Source organism: Hemiscyllium ocellatum, chromosome 28 (assembly GCF_020745735.1).
Source record: "Hemiscyllium ocellatum isolate sHemOce1 chromosome 28, sHemOce1.pat.X.cur, whole genome shotgun sequence".
NCBI lineage: Eukaryota > Metazoa > Chordata > Chondrichthyes > Orectolobiformes > Hemiscylliidae > Hemiscyllium > Hemiscyllium ocellatum.
Genome location: NC_083428.1, coordinates 49,237,740 through 49,257,587, shown reverse-complemented (window position 1 = coordinate 49,257,587; position 19,848 = coordinate 49,237,740). Strand labels below are relative to the sequence as shown.

Sequence of the window (19,848 nt, the reverse complement as noted above, 5' to 3'; positions counted from 1 at the left end):
AGCACCACACCATCATCGGCCTTTCACTGTGCACTTATTCTTGCTGGAGGGCTTTTGCCCGAAACGTCGATTTCGCTGCACTTTGGATGCTGCCTGAACTGCTGTGTTCTTCCAGCACCACTAATCCAGAATCTGGTTTCCAGCATCTGCAATCATTGTTTTTACCAGCATCTGAGGAGAATCGATGTTTCAGGCAAGAGCCCTTCATCAAGAATAAGTGCACAGTGAAAGGCCAATGATGGTGTGATACAGGTGTACAGCATGACTCTGTTAGATCTATGTTTCCTACAGAGTGTGTTGTTTCAAGAGTGGTCAGAAATCACTCCTCCCATCATTCCAGTGCACAACATGCGGCTCCTCTACGGCGCATGCTCTAGTCACAGCGGCAGCTTCACCTTCCCTGTCCCCGATTGGCTAAAGGATTAGCCCCGCCCCTCCCAGCCACAGTCGTTGGGGTTGAACCCGCCCCTTTTCCCATTTGATCAGGGTACAATCCCGCCCCTCTTTATCTCTAATTGGCTGCAAGGCTTGACTCTCCCGCTCCGCTATTCGCTTCCTATTGGATGTAAGATGTCATCAGTCAGAAAGACAGCAGCTAGCGCATGCGCATAGCAAACTGTAATCGTCAGCCTATGTGCCGCGAAATCGGGATTTTTGCCGGAAACGTCGACTTCTCCGCTTCCGGATATTGAATGGCTTGCTGTGTACTTCCAGCGTCCTGTTTGTCTGCTTCAGAAAGGAATGTTCGTCTCCATATCCACAGGCGGTGAGCGAAGGTTAAAGAGGAGGGGACCATTAGACACAGTATTCTGCTGAGAAGGTTTCATGATTTCCCAGTGTAGGTCTCCGTCCCCAAACATGGTTTATCTGGGGTCGCGATTTAATCCACAAAGAGCTTCAAGCTTCTTCACTGAAACAGGCCCTGGTCTACGGCCGCCATGTTGTGGACTGCGCAGGCGCGGTCAGTGCAATGACGTCGCTGAGTGGGCGGTGCTATATGTTGCCCCGTCCTTCCTTTCACTCGCCGTTCCCAATCTGAGCCAATGTGTTAAAAATCACACAACACATTATAGTGTAACAGATTTAATTGGAAGCACAAGCTTTAGGAGCGGTGTCCTTCCATCAGGTGGTTGTGGAGTACACAATTGTAAAATAGAATTTATAGCACAAATTTACAATGTGATGTCACTGAAATTATACATTGAAAAATACCTCGACTGTTTGTTAAGTCTCTCATCTGTTAGAATGACCATGTTAGTTTCATATGTAAATCACAATTTTTTTTTAAAAAAGTTACATTCTCAGGTTAACTTTAACAAATGGTGTCAGCCCAGATAATATGAAGGCTTAGTCCCCTATGTGCTGCTGTCTGTGCCATAATATTTAGACTGATTCTAATCTTTAAAAAAATGAGTTAACAGAGACTTACATGGATTCATGCAGTTTTTGAGCAAAGTACAATGTAACTCTGCAAATACAAATTCACCCCACAAATGTGTATGTGTGCATGTGGATATGTTGGTGTTTGTGTGTGTCTGTCTGGGGTGGGGGTTTGTGAGTGTCTGTGAGAGAGTGTGTATTTGTGTGAGTGGAAAGGGGTCTAAGTCTGTGAGAGGGTGCATGTGTGAGAGTGTGTGTGTCTGTAGGAGTGTATTGGAGTGCCTGCGTGTGTGTAGGTGTGTCTATGTATAGTGTAATGGTGGTCACCTGTAGTGTGGCGTGAACCCAAGGTCCCAGTTGAGGCCCTCCCTATGAGTACCGAATTTAGTGATCAGCCTCTGCTCAGCCACTCTTCGCTGCTGCCTGTCCCGAAGTCTGCCTTGGAGGATGATAACCCGATGGTTCGAGATCATGTATCCTGGACCACTGAAGTGTTCTCCAAGGGGTGGGGAACACTCCTGTCTTGATTGTTATGCGGTGCCCATTCATCCGTTGCTGTAGCCTGTGTTCAGTTTCACCAATCAGATGAATGGGCATCGCACAACAATCAACAGACAGAAGTGTTCCCTCCCACTTGGAGAACACTTCGGCGGTCCGGTATATTCAACCTCGGACCTTCAGGTGACCATCCTCCGAGGCGGACTTCGGGACAGGCAGCAGCGTAGAGTGGCTGAGCAGAGGCTGCGAGCTAAATTCGGTGCCCATAGGGAGGGCCTCAACCGGGACTATGGGTTCATGTCATATCACAAGTGACCACCATTGCACTATACGTAGGCACGCCTACACGCGCGCACACACACACACACGCTCTCTCATACTCTCCTGCAGACACACACACTCCCACACTCTCTCGTGCATCCTCTCACAGACTTAGACTTCTTTACACTCACTATATACACTCTCTCTCGCAGACACTCACAATGCCCCACCTGAGAAACACACACACATACACATTTGTGGGGTGAATTTATGCTTGCAGAGTTACATTGTACTTTGCTCAAAAACTGCATGAATCCTTGTAAGTCTCTGTTAACTCATTTTTGTTTTAGATTAGAATCAGTCGAAACATTATGGCATAGACAACAGCACACAGGAGGCTAACACCTTCAGCATATTATCTGGGTTGACACCAATTGTTAAAGTTACATTCTCAGGTTAACTTTTAAAAAAAAATTTGATTTACATATGAAAGAAGTGAAACCAACATGGTCATTCTAACAGATGAGAGACAACAAACAGTCGAGGTATTTTTCAAAGTATAATTTCAGTTACATCACATTATAAACTTTTGCTATAAATTCTGTGTCTTATAATTGCGTACTCCACAACCACTTGATGGAAGGACACCGCTCCGAAAGCTTATGCTTCCAATTAAATCTGTTGCTCTATAATCTGGTGTGCGATTTTTAACATTGTACACCCCAGTCCAACACCGACATCTCCAAATGCGTCTGTGTGGGGCCTTGCTGATTTGTTTGGTTACTCCCGGTGGGATGGCGGGCTTACTGCGGGAAAAGTGCAATATGAAGGGACTATGAAGCTTGATATGATTGAAAAGGAAGAAATCCCACCAGAATTCAGCTCCTGTAACCCCCTCGGGGTTTAAACAGCTGTATGCCCAACTGAATCCTTCCTGTGCATGCAGCAGCAGAATGGTCTGTGCTGTGCCATTGGGTGGCCAGCTCAGATGGGCATTTGTATTCCTGTCAAAATCCTGGTATTTCCACAGGATTTCCATAGTGTAGCGATGTCTCTCTTCTGGCTGGATGATCAGATAAACACTAATCCAATGGACAGAACATCCATAGTTTCTGTCAGCTGTATGTGGTGTGATTTTATTTTAGTCTATAGGTTAAAGATCTTTCCGCAGTTAGCGGAATGCGCTCACTCAGGCTGTCTAACTGGTTATGGCTCTTTCTACAGTCTCCTGGAAGACCCATGTATAATAGGAACTTAAGCCAATTGGCCCCTTGAGCCTGTTCCACCATTCAATACGATTGTGGCTGATTTGGCATTGCTGACAGATTGACAGACACCGGTAAGGGATGTATTAAACAAGGAAAAAAAATCATGTAAGTTGTCAGTTAAATTATTTCAATCAACTGATACTAAACCTTTGTGCAATGCTTGGATAATGAGTATGTTCACAACCCGGTAAAACGTCATCTAATTTCAAAATCAGCAGTGAATGTAAGTAGTTGCAATAAACTTCAATAAATATATTCTTATTTCCTACATACTATGTTCCTTTTCTCAGAACATTCAACAATTTGAACAACTGGATACAAAATGAGAAACAGACCTATCAGTCCAGAAGCTTTAAAAATCACTCTGCATCTCCTTGACCCTATTGAACTGCTGCAGTCCGCATAGTGAAGCTGCTGGGTAAGGAATTAAAGGATTTTCCTCCAGTGATGGTAAGGTAGTGCTGATATTTGTGACATTTACAATTAGTTTGTTTTTATATCTCACATTTGGCAGAATAAAAACAGATCTTCGGAACAGGAACCTTCCATTACTGCATTCAATCCTGCTCCATTATTCGGTATAGTCATGGCTGATTATTTTACTCAGTAGTTTGCTCCCACTTTAGACCCATACCCTTTGATCTCTTTAGCCTTCAGAACTACATGTATCATCTTGAAAAAATTCGATATTTTGGCTTGAACTGCTTTTTGTGGCAGTGAAGTCTACAGGCTTACCAGTCTCTATGTAAAGAAATGTTTTCTCATTTCAGTCCTAAAAGGCATAATCCGTAGCATTAAACTGTGACTTGCTGGTTCTGGACTTGCGGTCATTGAAGCATCCTTCCTGTGTTTTCTGTTAGAATTTTTTTAAGTTCTGAGGGATCCTCCCCCAGTCTTCTGAACTGCAGTGAATTCCATTCTGACCAATTCATTCTGTCCTTCAATCCACATATGCTATCACTCTCATCCTGACAAATAATAACTCATCGTGAGTCCTGCATCCCAGGATTCAGTCTGGTAAACTTTTGTTGTATCGCCTCCATAGCCAGAACATCCATTTGTCAGAGAAGTATTCCAAACCTCCACGTTGTATTTCAGGTGTGGTCTCACTAAGACTCTGTGCAATTTCAGCAAGACAGCCTTGCTCCTTTACTCAAATCCTCTTGCCAAAGAGGCCAACATACCATTTGCCTTGCTCACTTCCTGCTACACCTGTATGCTTACTTTCAGTGTCTTGTGTACAAGGACACCTGGTCTTGTTTTACCTCCCCTTTTCCCAACCTATCGCCATTCAGGTTGTAATCATCTTTCTGTTTTTGTGAACACATTGGATAACCTCCCATTTATCCTTCATCTGCCGGGCATTTTTGCCCATTCACTCAGTATCTTCAAATCACACTGAAGCCAAACCACATCCTCCTCACAGTTCTGTGGCCCAGCCAGTTCATGTCATAGAGTCATTGACATGTACAGCTTGAATTCAGACCCTTCTGTTCAACTCATTCATGCTGACCAGATTTACTAAATAAATCTATTCCCATTTGATAGCATTTGGTCCATATCCCTCGAAACCCTTCCTATTCATATGTTGTACCCATCCAGATGCCTTTTAAACGTTTAAATTAGATTCGATGACTTAGTGTGGAAACAGGCCCTTCGGCTCAACAAGTCCACACCGACCCACCGAAGCGTATACCACCCAGACCCATTTACCCCTTCACCTAACACTATGGGCAATTTAGCATGGCCAATTCACCTGACCTGCACATTTTTGGATTGTGGGAGGAAACCAGAGCACCCGGAGGAAACCCATGCAGACACGGGGAGAATGTGTGAAGTTTGCACAGTCAGTCGCCTGAGGTGGGAATTGAACCCAGGCTCTGGCGCTGTGAGGCAGCAGTGCTAACCACTGTGCCACCGTGCTGCCCGTGGTATGTTGTAATCGTACCAGCCTCCACCGCTTTCTCTAGCAGCTGATTCCATACATGCACCACCCTTGGCATGAAAAACTTGCCCCTTACATCCCTTTTAGGTCTTTCCCCTCTTGCCCTAAACCTATACTGTCTAGTTCCCGACTCCCCCACCCCAGGGAAAATGCCTATCGACCCTCATGATTTTATAAAGCTCTATAAGGTCACCCCTCAGCCTCCGACCCTCCAGGGAAAGTAACCCCAGCCTATTCAGCCTCTCCCTATACCTCAAACCCTCCAACCCTGTCAATATCCTTTTAAATCCTTTGTGAACTCTTTCAAGTTTCACAACATCCTTCCCATAGGAGGGAGACCAGAATTGCACACAATATTCCAAAAGTGGCCTAACCAATGTCCTGGTAAAAAGTGAGGTCTGCAGATGCTAGAGGAGTAATGATGAAGGGCTCCGGCCCGAAACGTCGAATTTCCTGTTCCTTGGATGCTGCCTGACCTGCTGTGCTTTAACCAGCAACACATTCTCAGCCGTAACCAATGTCCTGTACAGCCATAACATGACTTCTTAACTTCTGCACTCCACGCACTGACCAATATAGGCAAGCATACTAAACATCATCTTCACTATTCTATCTACTCTGCTTTCAGGGTACTATGAACCTACACTCAGATGTCACTTTGTTTAACAACACTCCCCAGGACCTTACCAAGAATATGTCCTTCTGAGTTGCCCTATCAAAATTAGCACCTCCTTAGTTGTGTAAATTAATCTCTTATCTGCCAGTCCAAAGTCCATGTGAGCAAGACCCTGTTCTACTCTAAGATAACGTTCTTTGTTGTCCACTACACACTAATTTTCCTGTCATCTGCAGACTTACTAATCATACCTCCTATGTTCATATCATATCAGCATCAATCCTTGCAGTACACTGCTGGTCCCCATTCTGAAAAGCAACCTCTGTCTCCTGTCTTTGAGCCAGTTATATATCCAAATGACTACATCTCCCTCTATTCTGTGTGACCTAACCTGGCTAACCAGTCTACCATGTAGAATTTTGTCAAATGTGTTACTAAAGTTCATCGCATTGCCTTCATCAATCCTCTTTGTCATGTGTCATTTATACACTTAAACATAAGACATTTAAGTTTCTTCACCTAATTCATGAATATATATTTTGTGAATAGCGAGGTGATTTGCTTCATGGTAATTTGGTCAAGAGTGTGGTACTGGCAAAGCACAGCAGGTCAGGACAGGCAGCATCCGATGTTTCGGCAATCCTGATGAAGGGCTTATGCCCAAAACTTTGATTCTCAGGCTCTCCGGATGCTGCCTGACCTGCTGTGCTTTTCCAGCACCATATTCTCGACTCTGACCTCCAGCATCTGCAGTATTCGCTTTCTCCTTTTGTGGTATTATCCCTGGACTGTTCATTGAGAGACCCAGATAATATTTTGGGGTCCCAGGTTCAAATCCAGCTGTGACAGATTAAGTTCAATTTTTTAAAAAAGAAATCTGGAATGAAGAGTTTAATGATGACCATTGTCTAATGACCCATTGTCAATTGTTGGAAAAACCCATCTAGTTCACTAATGTCCTTTAGGGAGGGAATCTGCCATCCTTACCTGGTCTGGCCGACGTGCTGACTCTTAAGTGAATGAAGAATAACTGGGGACCAAGCACTAATCCATGTGTTACCACACTAGCCTTTGGCTGCTTCAATACACTACCCCCAGTCCCATATACTTTAACGTACTAATCTCTTCAATGGGATCTTTTGAATGTCTTCTCAGAGCCCCAGAAAACCACATCCACTGCCCCCTTGTCAACTCTAAACGTTGTATTCTTGAAACATTCCAGCATTTTTATCCAGTTTGATTTCCCTTTCATAAATCTATGCTGATGGACTCTGTCCAATCCTGTCACTGATTCCCAGTGTTAGGTTAACCAGTCTGTAATTCCATGTTTTCTCACCACCTCCTTTTTTAAATAGTGGGGTTACATAGGCTATTGTCCAATCTGTAGACCAATTGCCGAGTATAGAACTTGAAAGATGACCATCAATTTCCTCTATTTCGATTTAAGCCCCTAGTTTTAGAATGCTTCTGCTATTTCTCGGGGCCACTTTAAGTACTCTGGGGTGCAGATTGCAAGGTGCTGTGATTTTTGTTGGTATTTAATCCCATCAATTTGCCCAACACCATTTCCCTACAACTACTGATCTCCATCGATCATTCCCCTTCTTGTGTTCCTCAGCATTTTAGGGATATTATTTGTGTCATCCTTTGTGATGGCTCAATCAAATTATGGAATTAATTGGTCTGCCGTCTCTTTATCCCACATTATAATTTCCCTATTTCTGACTGTAAGGGATTGGTTTTCATTAATTTATTTTTATCCTCTTCATATATCATTTGAGGACTTTCACAATTAGTATGTATGTTCCCTACAATCTTACTCTTAGACTTTATTTTCCCTTCTTAATCAGACTCTTAGTCCTCTTCTGTTGAAATCTTAATTGCTCCCTGACTGCCATTGTCCCAGAGGATCATAGGATTGCTCTCTCATTAGAGAGAGATAACTAGCAGTGCTTTAACCTGAAGGTCACCACATCTCAGGCAAGGGACAGGATTAAGAATGTGGGATTTTAATGGTGGCCTCAACCAGTACATGAATTGAGCATGTGCTGTTGGTTTCATTGCATCACACACCAGCCATCCACCTACCTGAGCTAATTCAGCCTCAGGCAGTACGTAATTGAGGATGGCCTGCCCTTCAATTGGGTCCTCAATGTATTGATCCAGAAAATCATGTCTTTGTGGTATTGTTACTAACTTGATTTGCCCAGTCTGTGTGCAGGCAATAACCAAAAGATACAGGAGCAGAATTAGGCCGTTTGGTCCATCAAGTTTACTCTGCCATTTGACCATGGCTGATATGTTTGTCAACCCCATTCTCCTGCTTCTCCCTTAACCATTGGTCTTGTCACCAATCAAGAATCTATCTGTTTCTGTCTTGAACACATTAAATGATGTGGCCTCCACAGCTGTCTTCTGCAATGAGTTCCATAGGTATACCATCTCCAGTTGAAGAAACTCTCCCTATGTTAGTTCTAAAGGATCATCCCTTCACTCTGAGGCTGTGCCCTCTGGTCGTAGTTTCTTTTACGAGTTGAAACATCTTCTCTACGTCAACTCTGTTCACTTCAGTCATTTCCCCTGATACTTCCAAACTCTGTTGAACACAGGCCCAAAGTCCTCAACAGCTGCTTATATGGCAAGCCCTTAATCACTGGGATCATTCTTGTAAACCATCTCTGGATTCCTTCCAATGCCAGCACATCCTTCCTTAGATACAGGACCCAAAACTGCTCACAATACTTCAGATGTGGTCAGACTAGACCCTTATAAGAGCCTGAGCATACATCTCTGTACTTGTGTTCTCAGCTTCTTGAAATAAAAGTTAAAATGGCATCTCTCTTCCTCACTGCTAACTGAACCTCCATGTTAACTCTCAGCAAATCGAGAACTGGGACTCAAGTCCTCTCATGCTTCCTGTTTAGAATGTAGTCTACTCCTCTATTCTTCCTCCCAATGTGCTTAACCTCACACTTTGGCACATTGTATTTGATTTGTTGTTTTGCGCTCTCTCCATCAGTCCAAGTCCTTCTGCAGCCTATCTACATTTACAACACTACCTTATCCTTCCATCTATCTTTGTGTCAACTACTAGCTGAGCAACAATGCCCTCAGTTCCTTCATCCAGATTGTTAATGTATAACGTGAATAGTTGTGGTCCCAAAACTGACCCCTGTGGAACTCCATGAGACACTGGCTAACATCCTGATAAAAACCTCTTTATCCCTAGTCTCCGCCTCCTGCCCATCAGCCAATCCTCTATCCATGCCAAACTTTGTCGTTAACACCATGGGATCTTATTTAGCAGCCTCCTATGTGGCACCTTATTGAAGGCCTTCTAGAAATCCAAATAGACCACATCCAGTGACTCTTCTTTGTCAAACTTGTTATTTATTATCTCAAAGAATTCTAAAAGATTTGTAAAGTATGAGCTTTCCTTGACAAAGTCATGCCAACTCAACCTTATTTTCCATGTCCTCTGCATCAAGCTGTGTGTAGACTTTTGGTATGCAAACACTAAGTGTCACTGTTTACTGAGTTTTACCAGTCCTTGGTGTTCCAAAGGGTAGAGCAGGCTCGTTGCCATGGAGCGCTTCAAGTAGTTGGGCTATCATGGAGAAATTTGTGAAGAAAAACACCTTTGACCACAAGTCCGTCAGGCAATAGTCAGCACGTAACCTCTTCAAGACGCTGTGGGAAAAGGAGAGGGGAGATCTTGCCAGGTGGTTCCGTGAACAGATTGTCAGTCATTTGGCAGGACACCTCGTTGCCTGGTCCAGTGAGCTTGGCTGGTGGTGAGAAGGATAGCAGCTGTGAAATCTTTCATACGTGCCCAGAATCTCTCTACCACTGCACACTGCCATCAACGCAGCTACACGGGGAATGACACTGTTGTACATCTCCTGCTGGAATGTGCCTTTACAAAGATAGTCTGGAAGAAAATGTAAAGGTTTATGTCGAGGTTTGTCCTGAAGCTTTGTGACGCATGACTTTGTGCTCTCCAGTCTCTTCCTTGGGGGACACACTGAGACAAATATCAACTGCACCTGGAGGACCATCAACTCAGTGAAAGATGCTCTTGCTCTGCCCGAAACGTGCTGATTTTCCAGGTGAAAAGGTTGACCCTGACCAAGTCTTACAGACTGTCAGATTCCAAGGTCCAAAACTACGTACTGCAGGATGCACGAAGGGTGCAGTGGGGAAAGTCCACTGCCTGAAGTCTTTCTGCCAAAGTACAACAGGGTCTGTTCAGTTATCAGACCCCCCCCAGTGCCTCAATTCAGAATTGCATTTACGTTCTTAATTATTGAGAAAGTCCAAGCCCAATATTTGTTTTTTTCCTCTCCATGTAAAAACAATCTAAATCAGACCTGCTTTACTAACTGTGTATGTACAGAAAGATTTCATTTTTTTTATGAATAAAGTATGTTTTTGATAAAGAAATTGTTAGCGACAGTTCTAATCAAACTGACAGTGAATTTTCTGGCGGGAATATGAGCAAGGTGAAAGAGGCCAGCATTCACTGCTGTGCAGCTTTGACAGTTTTCCCACAGTGCTGTTTAGTGAGGAGTTCATAGAGTCATAGAGATGTACAGCACAGAAACAGACTCTTTGGTCCAACTCACTTGTGCTGACCAGCTATCCTAAATTAATCCATTCCCATTTGCTAGCACTTGACTCATAGCCCTCTGAACCCTTCCTATTCATATACCCATCCAGATGCCTTTTAAATGTTGCAATTGTCTCAGCCTCCACCACTTCCTCTGGCAACTCATTCCATATATGCACCACCCTCTGCATTTAAAAAAAAGTTGTCCCATCGGTCCCTTTTAAATCTTTCCCCCTCTCAACTTAAATCGATGCCCTCTTGTTCTGGACTCCCCCACTCCAGGGAAAAGACCTTGTCTATTGACCCTATCCATGCCCCTCATTATTTCATAAACCTTTATAAGATCACCCTTCTGCCTTTACGCTCTAGGGGAAAAAGCCACACCCTATTCAGTTTCTCCCTATATCTCAAACATCTTTGTAAATCATTTCTGAACCCTTTCAAATTTCAAGCATCCTTCCTATAGGAGATATACCGGAATTGCACACAATGTTCCAAAAGTGGCCTAACCAATGTCCTATAGAGCTGCAAAATGTCCTCCCAACACCTATACACAATGCTCTGACCAGTAAAGGCTAATATACCAAATGCCGCCTTCACTACCCTACATACTCGCAACCCCACTTTCAAGGAACTATGAAGGTCACTTTGTTTAGCAACACTCCCTAGGACCTTAAGTGCATAAGTCCTGCCCTGATTTGCCTTTTCCAAAATGTAGCACCTCACATTTATCTAAATTAAACTCCATCTGCTGTTCCTCAGCTCATTGGCCCATTTGATCAAGATCCCATTACACTCTGAGGTAACCTTCTTCACTATCAACCATAGCTCATGGTGGCTCAGTGGTTGGCACTGCTGCCTCACAGCGCCAGGGACCTGGGTTCAATTCCAGCCTTTGATGACGACTGTGTGGAGTTTACACATTCTCCCTGCGCCTGAAGCATTTTTTCCAGGTGCTCTGGTTTGCACCAAAAATCCAAAGATGTGCAGGTTAGGTAAATCGACCATGCTAAATTGCCATCGTGTTGAGGGATGTGTAAGTTAGGTGCATTAGTCAGAGGTGATTTTAGGATAATAGGGTAGGGGAATGTGTGTGGGTGGGTTACTCTTTTGGAGGGTTGATGTGGACTTGTTGGGCACACTGTAGGGATTTAATTATTCTACGAACTCCAATTTTGGAGTCATCCGCAAACTCTCTAACCATACTTCCTATGTCCACATCCAAATCATTTATACAATTGACGAAAGCTGTGGACCTAGTGCCAATCCTTGTGGCATGCCACTGGTCATAGGGCTCCAGTCTGACAAGCAACCCTCCCTCAACACCCTCTGTCTTCTATCTTTGAGCCGGTTCTGTTTCCAGTTGGCTACTTCTCCCTGTATTACATGTAACCTAACCTTGCTAGCCAGTCTACCATGAGGAACCTTGTCGAATGCCTTACTGAACCCTGTATAAATCGCATTCACCACTCTGCCCTCATCAATCCTCTATGTTACTTCTTCCAAAAACTCAAATCAAGTTAGTGAGACATGAGTTCCCATGCACAAAGCCATGTTGACTATTCCTAATCAGTCCTTGTCTTTCCAAATACATGTAAATCCTGTCCCTCAGGATTTCCTCCAAAAACTTGCCCACTGCCGATGTCAGGCTCATCGATGTGTAGTTCCTAGCTTTTGCTTCCCACTTTAGCCAGCCTCCAGTCTTCCAGCACCTCACCTGTGACTATCAATGATCCAGATATTTCAGCAAAGGGCCCAGCATCATTTCCCAAGCTTCCCACAGAGTTCTAGGGTACACCTGATCAGGTCCTGGGTATTTAGCCACTTTTTTGTTTAATTCATTCAGGAGATGAAGGTGTCACTGGCTGGGCCAGCATTTATTACCCATCCCTAATTGCCCAGAGGGCAATTAAGAGTCAACCACATTGTTGTGGGTCTGGAGTCACATGTAGGCCAGACAAGGTAGGATGGCAGTTTCCTTCCCTGAAGGACATTAGTGAACCAGATGGGGTTTTCCAACAATTGACGATGGATTAATGGCCATCATTAGATCCTTAATTCCAGATTTTTGTTGAATTCAAATTTCACCCAGGTTTCAACCCGGGTCTCCAGAACATTACCTGCGTCTCTGGATTAACAGTCCAGCGACAATACCACTCAGCCATTGCCTTCCCCTTATGGATTTTAAGACATCCAACTGCCTGCTGTGTAATAGGGACATTTTTCAAGATGTCACCATCTGTTCCCCACATTCTGTATCTTCCCATGTCCTGCTCCACTGTAAACACTGATGCAAAATACTTGTTTATTATCTCCTGTGGTTCCACTCATAGGCTGTCTTGTTGATCTTTGAGGGGCTCTATTCTCTGCCTAGTTACCCTTTTATCCTAAATGTATTTATAAAATCCTGTTGGATTTTCCTTTACCCTTTTTACCAAAGCTGTTCCATGTCCCATTTTTGCTCTCCTGATTTGCCTCTTAACTATACACCAACTACCTTCAAACCCTTCTAAGGATTCAATAGATCTCTGCTGTCTACATCTCACACATGCTTCCTTCTTTTCTTTGACCAAAACCTCAATTTCCATAGTCATCCAGTGTTCCTTACACCTTTCAGCCTTGCCTTTCACCCTAACAGGAAGATACTGTCCCTGGACAGTCGTTATCTCATTTTTGAAGGCTTCCCATTTTCCAGCTGCCCCTTATGGACAAGCATTTGCATTCCACTCAACTTCTGAAAGTTCTTGTCTGATACCATCAAGATTAGCCTTCCTTCAATTTAGAACTGTAAGTTTTAGATCCAGTCTATCCTTTTCCATCACTATTTTAAAACTAATAGAATTATGGTCGCTGCCCCCAAAGTGCTCTCCCACTGAAGCTTCAAGTCACCTGCCCTGTCTTATTCCCCAAGAGTAGGTCAAGTTTTGCATCTTATCTAGTTGGTACATCCACATACTGAATCAGAAAATTTTCTTGTATGCTCTTAACAAACTCCTCTCCATCTAAATCCTTCACAGTACGGCAGTCCCAGTTTAAGTTTAGAAAGTTAAAAGTCCCCTACCATTACCACCCTATTATTCTTACAGATAACTGAGTTCTCCTTGCAAAATTGTTTTTCCAATTTCCTGTTGGCTCTTGGGGTGGGGGGTTTATAATACAATCCCAATAAAGTGCTCATCCCTTTCTTATTCCTCAATTCCACCAAATTAACTTCACTGAACATAGTTTCAGGAATATAGTCCCTAAGTATAGCCTTTACTATTATACCTTATCAAAATTACCACTTCATCTCCTCTCTTGCCCCTCTTTCTATCCTTTCTTTAGCATTTATATCCTGGAACATTAAGCCACTAATCCTATCTATCCCTGAGGCATGTCTCTGTAATTGTTATGATATCCCAGTCCCATGTTCCTAACTGTGCCGTGAGTTCATTTGTCTTCCCCTGTTAGGCCTCTTGCATTGAAATAAATGTAGTTTAATTTATCAGTCCTACCTTGTTCTCTGCTTTGTCCCTTTCTGCCCTGACTGTTTGACTCATTCCTCTTCCCATTTGCACCAATCTCAGACTGATCTTCTTCCTCCCTGGGTCCCACCCCCCCCACCAATCTTACTAGTTTAAATCCTCCTGAGCATCTGCAGCAAATCTCCCTGCCAGTATGTTATTCCCCTTCCAATTCAGGTGCAATTAGATCTTATCTCAGAAGAGATTCCAATGATCCAAAAATGTGAACCCTTCTCCCCTGCATCAGCTCCTCAGCCACGATTTGATCGACTCTATCCTCCTATCCCTACCCTCACTAGCTCATAACAGCAGAAATAATCTAATCTAATCTAATAATCCAAATATTAATATGCTTGAGGACCTCCTTTTTAAATTCCTGCCTAACTGTCTATATTCTCCCTTCAGAATCTCAAGCTTTTCCCTTCCTGTGTCATTAGTTCCATTATGTACAATAACCTCCTGCTGGTCCCTTTCACCTTTGAAAATATTCTGCACACTCTCTGAGATATTCTTGATCCAGACACCAGGGAGGCAACACACCATTCTGATTTCTTGCTGTCAGACGCAGAAACGCTGTCTGTGGCTCCGAATAGAAAGTTCCCTATCACACTCGATCGCCTGGAACCTGACGTACCCCTGGTTATATTAGAACCAGTCGAGGTACCATACACTTGGCTGTTCATGCTACATTCCCCTGAGAATCCGTCACCCCCTACATTTTCCAAAACAGCATAATTGTTTGAGATGGGGATAGCCACAGGAGACTCTTGCACTCTCTGCCTCCCTCTCCTACCTTTCCAGGCAGTAATCCATCTACCTGACTGTATCTGTGGCTTTTCTCCCTTCCTGTAACTGCCTTCCATCACACCCTCTAGCTCCTGTAAATTCCTCGTTACCTCTAACTGCCAGTCCAACTGCCATGTGATCTGATAGGATTCCAATCAAACACACTTCGGACATAATCATCAGTAATATGGAAACTCTCCCTAAACACCCTAAGCATCCGACAGGAAGAGTACATCACTCTACTAGAGGCCATCTTTGCACCTTAACAACGTACAGACCCAGAACAGGATTGTCAGAGAACAATGAGAAAGAAACAAGAACACAAGAGGACAGTGTGTCTGGGAGCAGAGTTTATAGGTGATGGTATCCCATACACACTGGTCTTGAGTTTCTTGGAGGGAGGATAATAGACAATAGGTGCAGAAGTAGGCCATTCTGCCCTTCGAGCTGCACCACCATTCAATATGATCATGACTGATCATCCTTAATCAATATCCTGTTCCTGCCTTATCTCCATAACGCTTGATTCCACAATCCTTGAAAGCTCTATCCAACTCTTTCTTAAATGAATCTAGAGATTGGGCCTCCACTGCCCTCTGGGGCAGAGCATTCCACACAACCACCACTCTCTGGGTGAAGAAGGTTCTCCTCATCTCTGTCCTAAATGGTCTACCCCGTATTTTTAAGCTTTGTCCTCTGGTTTGGCACTTACCCATCCGCGGAAACATGTTTCCTGCGTCCAGAGTGTCCAATCCTTTAATAATCTTATATGTCTCAATCAGATCCCCTCTCAGTCTTCTAAACTCAAGGGTAGACAAGCCCAGTCGCTCCAGTTTTTCAGTGTAAGGTAATCCTGCCATTCCAGGAATTGACCTCATGAACTTCAATAGCCAGAATGTCTTTCCTCAGATTTGGAGACCAGAACTGCACACAGTACTCTAGGTGTGGTCACACCAGGGTCCTGTACAGCTGCAGAAGAACTGCTTTGCTTCTATACTCAATCCCTCTTGTTGTGAAGGCAGTATGCTATTAGCCTTCTTCACTACCTGCTGTACCTGCATGCTTACCTTCATTGACTGGTGTACAAGAACACCCTGATCTCTCTGTACTGCCCCTTTACCTAAATTGATTCCATTTAGGTCGTAATCTGCCTTCCTGTTCTTGCCAAAGTGGATAACCATATATTTATCCACATTAAACTGCATCTGCCATGCATCTGACCACTCACCTAACTTGTCCAGGTCACCCTGTAATCTCCTAACATCCTCATCACATTTCATCCTGCCACGCAGCTTAGTATCATCAGCAAATTTGCTAATGTTATTGCTAATACCATCTTCTATATCATTAACATATATTGTAAAAAGCTGTGGTTCCAGTACTGATCCCTGCGGTACCCCACTGGTCACTGCATGCCATTCCGAAATGGAGCCGTTTATCACTACTCTTTATTTCCTATCAGTCAACCAATTTTCAATCCAAGTTAGTACTTTGCCCCCAATACCATGTGCCCTAATTTTGCTCACTAACTTCCTATGTGGGACTTTATCAAAAGCTTTCTGAAAGTCCAGGTACACTACATCTACTGGATCTCCCTTGTCCATCTTCAGAGTTACATCCTCAAAAAATTCCAGAAGATTAGTCAAGCATGATTTCCCCTTCATAAATCCATGCTGACTCTGACCTATCCTGTTACTACTATCCAGATGTGTTGTAATTTCATCCTTTATAATAGACTCCAGCATATTTCCCACCACTGAGGTCAGACTAACTGGTCTATAATTTCCTGTTTTCTCTCTCTGTCAGAATTATTCCTGTGATGTGGAGGGAGGAAGCCATGTGTTTAAGTATCTCATTGTTCTCACTGTTTCTTCTCTCATTGAGGGCTGAGTCTTGTGGAGGCCCAGGACATGTAGTTGGTCCCCTTCCATGAAGGACATTGGTGAACTAATTGAGTATTTATGACAATCCAGTAACTTTTCATGGTCACTATTTTGGAGTGTTTCACACAAATTACCTTTTTTCAAAGTACTTCATTTCACAACCTCCTTTAACATCTTTAATAGTTCTTTCTCATACTCGCATTTTCATGATTTAAAATTGTTAACAGAAGATCAGAGGCACATTCATCAGCAAGAATTCCAAACAAACATCCCGTCAGTTCATCAGGACGTGAAAACCATTTTGGCTTTCACCACTTGTCTGTTTTGACCTTGGAAAATGATTTCAACTATCAATGTGACTGGAAACACACCAAGAAGCATCTACCCAAGTGAGCGTTCCAGTGAACTGACTGTGGAGAGAGCTCGAACCAATTCCACAGCCTGAATAACATCACAACTTTCACAGTGAGGAGAAACTGTATCCCTGTGCAGTGTGCGGGCGAGGAGTCAGCTGATCATCCAATATGGAGAGGCATGAGGACACTTGCACTATGGAGAAACCATGGAAATGTGTGGACTGTGGAAAGGGATTTAACTGTCCATCCCGGCTGGAGATTCATCGACGCAGTCACACTGGGGAGAAGCCGTACACCTGCTCTGTTTGTGGGAAGGGATTTACTCAGCCATCTGACCTTGAAAAACATGAACGCACTCACACTGGGGAGAGGCCAGTCATCTGCCCAGATTGTGGGAAGGGATTCAGGGACTCCTCCACCCTTCTGATACACCAGCGAGTTCACACTGGGGACAGGCCATTCATCTGCTCTGTGTGTTGTAAAGGATTCAGTAACTCATCCAGCCTGTGGAGACATCGGCGAGTTCACACTGGGGAGAGGCCGTTCATCTGCCACGTGTGTGAGAAGGGATTCTCTGAGTCAGCACAGCTGCTGAGACACCGGCGAGTTCACACTGGGGAGAGGCCTTTCATCTGCCACGTGTGTGAAAAGGGATTTACTACATCAGCCCACCTGCTGAGACACCAGCGAGTTCACACTGGGGAGAGGCCTTTTATCTGCCCCAAGTGTGGGAAGAGTTTTACTCAGTCATCTCAGCTGTTGACACACCAGCGAGTTCACACTGGAGAGAGGCCATTCATCTGCCGCATGTGTGAAAAGGGTTTCTCTGAGTCAGCCCAGCTATTGAGACACCAGCGGGTTCACACTGGGGAGAGGCCTTTCATCTGCCCTGAGTGTGGGAAGAGTTTCACTCAATCATCTAATTTGCTGACACACCAGAGAGTTCACACTGGGGAGAGGCCATTCTCCTGTTCGGAGTGTGGGAAGGGATTCTCTCAGTTATCCAGCCTCAGGGCACACCAACTGGTTCACACTGATGAGAGACCTTTCAAATGCTCGCACTGTGAGAAGTGCTTCAAAAGCAGATATGAAGTGCTGAGACACCAATGCATTCACACTGGGGAGAGGCCGTTCCCCTGCACTGAGTGTGGGAAACGATTTGTCCGTTCACAACATCTTCTGAGACACCAGCGAATACACACTGGTGAGAAGTTGTTACCTGCTCCCTCTGTGCCAAAAGGAATTATTCAGACATCCCACCTGCTGAGACACCAGTGAGTTCACAAGTGACAGCATGGCATCTTTTCACATACGTTGCTGTTCTTAATAAAGCTTTCCTCACCACCTTTGCTTCTCTTTCCCAAAACCTTAACAATGGAAACAATTATTTATTTCTCTACCTCAGCTAATCCTATCAAAAATCCAAACATGTGAAGCGTGGTGACTGGAACTGGACTCAAGTTCTGTCCTAACTAGATTTTTAAAAGGTCAACATCTTTTCCCGGATTGTCTCGTTGATATTTTGATTTATGAAGGTCGATATTTGCTCACTCAATGTGTTCTGTCATCTATGTAGTGTCCCTCTCTCCCAGCCAGAAGACCTGGTTTTGTCTCATCTGCCATGGAGCTGTTTTAGTGCAGTATAATTTTTTTTCTTACTTTCTTAACTGCTGATTGAGCCATGTTTATTGGGGTCTGTTACTGCTGACAGAAATGATTCAATCCTTGCATTGCTGGATGATCAATGTGATGGAGGAATTGATCCAATCCCCAGGCGGACTGGCTGATCAAAATGTTGGGGGATTGATCTAACCCTCTGGAAGACCAGGAAGCAGATGTCATGGAATAGGGAAATATGTATTGCTTGTGATGTCACATGGGGAGGCCAGCAAAGGGACGCATTGTATTGTGTTAAACACCAGAGAGAGCGAGAGAGACGCTGTGAGTGATTCATCGCCGTTTATTTTCATTCAAAATTGTATTCATTGCAGGCAGAGCTGGGACCACATATGCTGACACATAGAGATGAACAAAACCAGATTCAGAGAGACACAGAGACACACACATACAGGCAAACACAGCCACACTCAAATTCTGCAGCAGGGGCAACATGTCCTGTTGCAGACAGAGCTGGTCATACTGATACGAATGGACACAGAAAAACACAAACAGAAGCATATATATCGAAACACACATGGTCACCAACACATAGAGACATATAGATACTATCAAACACCGATACAGAGATACACACAGGCACATAATGTCCTCTGTATATAGTCAGGATTCATCTGTTTTATAAACTCAGGTTCATTTGTATTATAAACTTATATTAATTTGTACGATTGATCTGCATAATCACTGTTCCTTTGTAAAATGGATTGATTCATTCTGAGAAACTCATGAAAAGTAAGCATACTGACTTGTTTATTTCAATCCCATTCACACCTTGTATTCATCTGTGTGAAAATCCTGTGAAATAAATTTGTGTCCATTGATTGCAGAAGTTTATGTTCCATTGTCAAAATGAATGTGTGTTGTGGCTGCTGTTGGTTTGTAATTGCAGCTTTGTGTCTGTGTGGGTGTTAAGTCTGGGGCCAGTGTGTGAGGTGAGGTGGTGGTAGAAGCGAGGGACAGACAGAGGCAGTCTGGACTAAACTATCGAGCTGCTGCTTTCTCTCACATCACCTCCCTCCCTCTAATCTGCAAATATGCCTCTGAGTGTGCTGCATAATTGGGGGAG

General features: G+C 43.8%; 1 protein-coding gene across 6 annotated transcripts; it reads left to right on the top strand.

The window, feature by feature from the left end:
* Positions 1-582: 582 nt before the first annotated feature.
* LOC132829140 (zinc finger protein 239-like) lies at positions 583-19,571 on the top strand. Of its 6 annotated transcripts, none has more exons than XM_060846479.1 (4): positions 583-766; positions 3,364-3,478; positions 3,698-3,857; positions 16,977-19,571. In XM_060846479.1, exon 4 carries the CDS (start codon positions 17,274-17,276, stop codon positions 18,381-18,383), a length of 1,110 nt encoding a protein of 369 aa, XP_060702462.1. In that variant the 5' UTR covers positions 583-766; positions 3,364-3,478; positions 3,698-3,857; positions 16,977-17,273; the 3' UTR covers positions 18,384-19,571. The 6 variants fall into 6 exon arrangements, with proteins under 6 accessions (XP_060702462.1, XP_060702461.1, XP_060702458.1 ...); XM_060846478.1 differs by having other exon boundaries at positions 3,364-3,512; positions 3,698-3,825; positions 16,980-19,571; XM_060846475.1 differs by having other exon boundaries at positions 3,364-3,512; positions 3,698-3,825.
* The last annotated feature ends 277 nt before the right edge of the window (positions 19,572-19,848 follow it).

Bases quoted from the DNA above. Each gene is read 5' to 3' on its own strand.
- LOC132829140 (XM_060846479.1), top strand. From the start codon at position 17,274: ATGGAGAGGCATGAGGACACTTGCACTATGGAGAAACCATGGAAATGT.